The sequence below is a fragment of the Triticum urartu genome, chromosome 7A, assembly GCF_056163025.1.
Source record: "Triticum urartu cultivar PI428250 chromosome 7A, HENAU_Tu73, whole genome shotgun sequence".
In the NCBI taxonomy this organism is placed as follows: domain Eukaryota; kingdom Viridiplantae; phylum Streptophyta; class Magnoliopsida; order Poales; family Poaceae; genus Triticum; species Triticum urartu.
The window spans coordinates 657,374,474-657,381,607 of record NC_141879.1 but is presented as its reverse complement, the minus strand read 5'-3'; the positions used below and the strand labels follow the sequence as shown (position 1 = coordinate 657,381,607).

The window sequence follows — 7,134 nt, the reverse complement described above, 5'->3', positions numbered from 1 at the left end:
TCCGGCTTGTAAAATCATAATATTTTATTCGGTAAACCATGTTATTTGACAATATGTTTGAATGCAAATCAATGTAATATTGGGCAGCCAGTCGGCCACGTCGGCACATATGGGTCGGCGCGTTGGGCGCGCTGCCGACCAAAATCTAAAAGAGGGCGGACGTCGGGCGGGCGCCCGACCCAAATGGACAAAAAAAGGATGAAACCGCCGTCCGTTTAGATCGGCCCGTTGAAGTTGCTCTTACTATTATTTTTCAACACAGCAGTGTTTTCACTTCATGCCTTGCAAGGATGGAGTGTGCCTCATGTCCAGTGGGTTAAGAGGTTGGGTGTGCGGCATTTCGGATGAAAATCTTGCCCCGTCTTTGGTCGGTGCCAGTGGCGATGGCACCTGTGTGTGTCGTTCCCCTCCTTGGAGGCGTCGCCGAGGTGTGTCGACATCCCCTCTCCCACTTGATGATGGTAGTTGTCTCCGGACGAAAGCCTAGGTCCAGAGTTGGATTGGCGTGATGGCGGCGTTCTCGACGCCGTTTCTCTCTTGAGAGCATTGCGTTTGGAGACACGGCCTAGAGGTTCTTTGTGTGGTGCTCTCTCGGTGTTCGTCGTTGTCCAAGTTTGATCTTCAGGGGCGCAATGTACGCCGTCGCCGATGAGTCCAAGATGGTGCCTTTCCCTGGACCAACCAAGTTCCGCCATCTACTTGCCACACCTCCTTTAGGCATCAAGGGTAGATGGTGCGTCGACAAGGGGAGTTCAGTTGAATCTGCTAATCTTTGAAGGTGATCGGCGTCGGTCGAGACGCGGCAATGTTGCTCAGTTGGACAGGCTCTTTTGTGTTGTAGTTGCAATGTTGATGGTGGCTATCTTCGGACTAGCCTTGGTGTGGAGTTTATACTACACTCATTGTTCACAGCGAGTTGTAGTCTTTTTGTACTTAAAATTCTACCTTCTATAAAACTATGGTACGCAATTGCATACTCTCGAAAAAAAACTTCATGCCCTGCTCTTAACGAGACCCGCATCCACGCACCGTGCACTGTGCACCGTCTCAGGCTAGTCATAGTGGGAGTAACTTAGCTAGTAACATGGCGTACTTCGAAAAAATTCTGCTTATGTGACAAGTAATTAATAAGAGGTGGTAACATAATATGTTACTGTAACATAACGCTTTCCAAGACAAGATGAGTCTATGAGCTAATAAATGAAGTAATCTATGATACTACTATTATGTTACTTTGCATTATGAAGGTAATATCTTATAGTAATGTCATATGCATGACACTAGTCTAATTTACTCTTCACTATGACCAGCTTGGTTCTACATTTGTTTGAATAAAATGTTTCGCCAAATGCATGCGTCTAATAAAAAAAAATTTCTTATTCGTCTTTTTCTATCTTCTTACTCATCTCCACTATACCCCTCGTCTTCTAATTCCTTCCATTCGACCAAAGAATTCTCTATAATAATTCGCAAATCCAAGTCTGCTAATTGTTCTCTAATAGCACCTGCTCCTGTCGCAATTTCCCGATTTCGAAAGCCTCAGAGAGTCAGAGTCAAGGGGTTACAGGAAAGCCGCGGTACATGGCGCGGGGTGTGCGAGGCGAACCAGTCCGTCGCCGGCCGGCGAGCACGCGAACCAACCACCGCCACGCTAGCCCGCCTGGCAGCCGCTCCGCCCAACGACCCGGCCGGCATGCAATGCATTCCTGCTGCACCGCCTTGCACTCCACCCCGACGACGTACGCCTCCACCTGCCGCAGCACGCCGCCCACGAGCTCAGCTCAGCAGTCAGCAAATCCAAGAAAATCCAGCCAACGGCAACCGCAACGGCGGCCATTACTTACTTTACGGCCAGTTACCACCAATCACCAGTACTGTCATATTAATAAACTCACCGCAAACCTCCGTCGAATTCGCGGCCCCCAACCCAATTACCGAATCCCGCTGAACTGTACTGTCGGTCGCCGCCTCCGCCCGCGCGCGCACATGGCGACGGGGGGAGGACGGCTCGGGGATTTAAGTAAGCGAGAATACCCGGGGAGCCACGCTTCCTCCTCGTCGTCCTCCTCCTCCTCCCCATCCCCCGCCGTACATCGGCACATGTCCTGCCCGGCAGCTGAGTAGCTAGCTCGGCTGAGAGTGGGGGAGGGCCGGCGGTAGTGCAAGCGGGCGGCGGCCATGAGCTGGAGGAGAGGGGCGGCGGGAGGGGGAGGGGGAGGGGACGGGGCCGTGGCCAGGCGGTGGGTGCTCCTGCTCTGCGCCGGGAGCTTCTCCCTCGGCCTGCTCTTCACCTCCGGGTATGTATGTATGTCGCCTCGCCTGCGGTCCTCCTTCTCCATTAGTCGTCCGGCGCTCAGCGCGCCTGGCCGGCCTCCAGATTCCGTGTCCCGCCCCGTTTCCGCGGAATTCTGAAGGGCGTCGGCCTGGGACGGGTCTCGGGGGCAAGATCTGCTGTGCTCCTTCTTGCATTTTGGGGGCAGATTTAGGTCAATGGGCTGAGGTAGGTGAGGTCCAGCCCTGGCCCTGCTTTGAACCTTTGACTTCAACGGCTGTTCTTGCTTGTGGTGCTTTGAGCCTTTTGACTGCGGTGTCCAACGATTCAAAGAATTCAGACTTCTGGTTCGATCGTGGCATTAGCCGATTGGGACTGAATGCTATATGAGCTCCAAAATCGTTTACGCGAGCTATGAATTCCGGACTGACCGATGAGCTAGCTAACTACTCCTCCTACTGTGCTGTATGATTTTACTCATGTGCTCTGTAATTCATCTCTGCTTCCCAGGATGTGGACATTGCCCGAGGCAACCGAGGTTGCCAAGCCAAACGAAAGAAGAGGGAAAGAGGCCGAGCTCGCCGCCGTAGACTGTGATTCTACTAAGGTAACTTCATCCCTCTCCCAAATGACACCATCTCCTTTCCAATCACAGTTTCCTGCAGCAGTGGCATGCTCATGTTGATGCAAATTTCAATTTCAGGTCGGACAGAAGCAGGATTTCAGAGATACACTACAGGCCTTGGACACTCACAACGCTGTACAGTACGTGACAACACGCATGTCTTTTTTTCCCTGATTTGTTCCAGCAAAGTTTCAAGGTAGATTTTTATCTGACTAGAGTTCAAATGGCCCCTCCTCCTGCAGGACACTGGACAAGACGATAGCAAATTTGGAGACAGAGCTTTCAGCTGCAAGGACACTGCAGGAGTCATTCCTCAACGGCTCTCCGGTTTCGCAGGAGTACAAGGCCTCCGAATCGTCCGGAAGGCGCAAGTACCTCATGGTCATCGGCATCAACACGGCCTTCAGCAGCCGTAAGAGGAGGGATTCCATCCGCAACACCTGGATGCCACAAGGTTTTTTTTCCCCACATGGAACTGTTCTTGAAGATTTTTGTGGCATGGGTAATGGGTTATTAATGGTGGAGTGACCATGGAAAACAGGAGAGAAGAGGAAAAAGCTGGAGGAAGAGAAGGGCATCATAATTCGTTTTGTCATTGGTCACAGGTGTGCAACATGATTATGTTCAACTTGGGCTTCCCTCACATTTTTCAGTCCAATTGGTTATGATGAATGGTTGTTTGCAGTGCTATTTCAGGTGGAATTGTGGATAGGGCAATCGCGGCAGAGGATAGGAAACACGGAGACTTCATGAGGCTTGTAAGCTTCACTTTATCTGTTTTACTATATAAGATAAGAGTTATTAGCCGTCCCTAAAAAAAGTTGTTAGCCGCACCCGTCGGAACTGCCAAAGTAATTGTTACTTTGACTTTGGATTACATTATGAGTTGTTCTTACTTCCAATTGTCTTCACTCTTTACAGGATCATGTGGAAGGATACCTTGAATTATCTGGAAAAACCAAGACATACTTTGCGACGGCTGTTGCTTTATGGGATGCTAACTTCTATGTCAAAGTTGATGATGATGTGCATGTAAATATAGGTAAATTCTTCAAATATTAATTGACCATATGAGCTGGATAAAATAATCATCACTGTATTGGTACCTAAATAACCATCTTTAGTGCTAACTGCTAAAGCACATTTACGTCTTTTATATACCTAAATGTATTGGTACGATGCTAAGTAAGTACCTAGAGGCTAAGACTGCTATGAAATTTAAACTCTGATGCCATCTAGTTTGCTTATTCCCTCATAAGGAGGAGCTGACAAAAGTTCATCAATTCTGGACCTCCACTTGTGTCAAAACATCTTGTTCAGCAAGTGACAAACATTCTGTTTCTAACATGCAACTTCCACATCTGCAGCCACCCTTGGGCAGATTTTGTCCAAACATATTTCGAGACCCAGAGTATATACTGGATGCATGAAGTCTGGTCCTGTACTATCCGACAAGTAAGTAGTTCACGGTATTTAGGTCCTCATTTCTTTGTTGTGTTTCTGGGTAGTTAACTAATATACAATTGCCACGGAACAGGGAAGTCAGATATTATGAACCCGAGCACTGGAAATTCGGGGATAAGTATTTCCGACATGCCACCGGTCAGCTATATGCTATTTCAAAAGATTTGGCAACCTACATCTCCCTAAATAAGTGAGATATTACCCGAACCAGATTTTGTTTCAAATGGCCGAATTTACTCTTAACTTCATGCTTTGGAGCGTATACTCAAACCGTTTCGGATGATTTGATCTTTTCCAGGCATGTGTTGCACAAGTATGTCAACGAGGATGTCTCTTTGGGGGCTTGGTTCATAGGGCTAGATGTTGAGCATATTGATGACCGTCGTCTTTGCTGCGGTACTCCACCCGGTAAGCCTCTCTATAACTCTTGTCTGCATGGGTTCAGATTGAGTGCCCAAATTTGTCAACTATTTACAGTATTTTCTGCAGAGCTATTGATAAAAATGTGATAAAGAACAACCTATAATCTGTAAGCGACAGGCTTTGCGCACAAACTAGGTTCGAATAATCTGTCTGTTGCCTGACCGCAGATTGCGAGTGGAAAGCCCAGGCGGGGAACACCTGCGCGGCGTCATTCGACTGGAGATGCAGCGGCATATGCAACACCGTGGAGAACATCCAGGGAGTGCACAACAAATGCGGGGAGAGCGAAAAGGCGCTCTGGACCGCTTCTTTCTAAGCGAAATCTGGGTGAAGTTCAGACTGACGAAGTTGCTCTGCTGTAGTATAGTAGTCCTGAGTATGTTGTACATTGTGCATGAAACGTGTTCAGTTCATTCTTGGGCCTGTAGGTAGGTGGTCGGTCAGGCGATGCCGGCGAAGCAGGCCGTGGTTTTACTCGGAGTCTGCTGGTTGCCGGCTGAGGGGGGCACGTATATGGGATGCTCGGTCTTTTGGGGAGTTTGGGCGGTCTTTTTGTAAGGACCTCATGTACTCTGTGCAAGGTTAACAAGATATATAAAGCTCTTCTTCATTGTTCATGGTGGTGCATTTTGATGGACTGTTGAATTGGCACTGCAGTGCTACACTTGACTTGGGCTGCTTTGAATTGAATTGAAGGGTTTGTCACAGAAATTTGATGATAGGACTTTATAGTACATATGATGAATCGTAGGAAGTATGCTGTAGAAATTATTCCAGCAACTTGATGATTTTCATGTATATGTTAGTTATTTTGGGTCTATGTAACTACTCCATTATTATGCTCTTTTTTTTGCAAAGCATATATTTGTACTGAAATTTTAACTTGAGCTTTTCCCCGCAAATATTTTTTTTAAAAATCCAACTTTAGTTCTTTTGGGCCTTCATGCGGGGCTTTCCGGTCGAAAACTAGAGCCCGAGCCTGGCCTGACCTGAGCACGTCGGCGTTCGAATTTGGGTCATCGGGCCAAACTGCCCATGCTCAAGCCTTACTGTCTAGAGTGTCCACACATCACTTCTAAAAAAAAGGAGTGTCCACACATCATGCATACACAGCTTGACTTCCATGACGGCTGTGTTCTCCATGACACACACACACACACACACACACACACACACACACACACATTCCAGCCTCCCAGGCTTCCTCTTGTCGGCGTGCACACACAATGCTTGGCAAGGCTTCAACTTGCACCTAATGGAACATCCGCGGAAGGAGACTGGGCAGGTGCAGGGCTGCGCTACATTGGAGGCTACGGTCAGAACAAGGACAAGGATTCCTTCAGCGATTCCGAAGGGAGGAGGAGAGGGCTCGTTTACTTTTGCTGGGAGCTTCCTCTTTTTTTTTCAACCAGGCGCACACCCCTTTTCATTAATTGCTTAACGGAAATACAACGGTAGCAGTTTGAGTATGCTGGACTAAAACCACACCAAATGGCTACTAGAGTTAACGCAACAGGAGGCAGAAAGGGGGTAGCGAGTTGGAGCACCAGCAGAAAACCCACTGTGAGCACTTTTAAAACGAAGTACCCACCATGGGGCGAAAACCTGCTGACACTAACCATCAAGCATCAAAATAGTATCCAAGAGACGGACCAAAATAAGGCAGCTACTGACACCACCCACCAGGAGACAATTTAACCTCAGTGGGCATCAAACCCCAGTGAGTATCTAACAGACCAAACAGCTAGCACACACTTCCAGCTCAACCTTTTTCAGCTCCCCTGCTCCAGCGCGAGTCTGCCACGTGAAGTAGATCGATCAGCAAGAGACGTCGCCACTCGAACCATCTTCTGCACCCCAGCCTGGAATTTCGCCTTGTCATCTCCTTTCATCAGACCTGACCAATACATCATGAAAGAGCACACAATGAAAACAGTCTCTAGGGGTGTACGAACAGCACGTTTCTCAAACGTGATCTTGTTGCGAGTACACCAGATCCCCCAACAAACAGCAGCTATGAATTCCATGTAATACTTCCTCTCACCAGGGAGGAATTTATACAGCCACACCCAACTTTGCCAAAGAGATTTGGGGCAACTTGATGCCCCCAAGGCCAAGCCAAAAGTTCCCCACACCGAACGAGCAAAAGCACAACCAAAAAATAGGTGTCCGGCAGTTTCAACGTCATGACAAAACGAACAAGAAGGATTACCAGGCCAGTTTCTTTTACGCATATTTTCTCTAGTAAGGACAGCATTTTGAAACAATTGCTAGATGAAGATTTTAATCTTCAGGGGAATCTTTGCTTTCCAAACCCACTTATAGTTAGGTCCGGCCAGGTCTTTCTCCA

General features: G+C 48.0%; 1 protein-coding gene across 1 annotated transcript; it reads left to right on the top strand.

The window, feature by feature from the left end:
* The first annotated feature begins 1,896 nt into the window (after nucleotides 1-1,896).
* Nucleotides 1,897-5,401, top strand: LOC125521469 (putative beta-1,3-galactosyltransferase 2). Its single transcript, XM_048686518.2, has 11 exons — nucleotides 1,897-2,297; nucleotides 2,783-2,879; nucleotides 2,976-3,037; nucleotides 3,140-3,351; nucleotides 3,439-3,502; nucleotides 3,583-3,655; nucleotides 3,819-3,939; nucleotides 4,265-4,352; nucleotides 4,435-4,551; nucleotides 4,660-4,769; nucleotides 4,952-5,401. Exons 1-11 carry the CDS (start codon nucleotides 2,179-2,181, stop codon nucleotides 5,098-5,100), a joined length of 1,212 nt encoding a protein of 403 aa, XP_048542475.1. The 5' UTR covers nucleotides 1,897-2,178; the 3' UTR covers nucleotides 5,101-5,401.
* The last annotated feature ends 1,733 nt before the right edge of the window (nucleotides 5,402-7,134 follow it).

Bases quoted from the DNA above. Each gene is read 5' to 3' on its own strand.
- LOC125521469 (XM_048686518.2), top strand. From the start codon at position 2,179: ATGAGCTGGAGGAGAGGGGCGGCGGGAGGGGGAGGGGGAGGGGACGGG. The intron at 2,298-2,782 runs GTATGTATGTAT...TCTGCTTCCCAG, and splicing joins GGCCTGCTCTTCACCTCCGG to GATGTGGACATTGCCCGAGG. The intron at 3,038-3,139 runs GTACGTGACAAC...CTCCTCCTGCAG, and splicing joins GACACTCACAACGCTGTACA to GACACTGGACAAGACGATAG.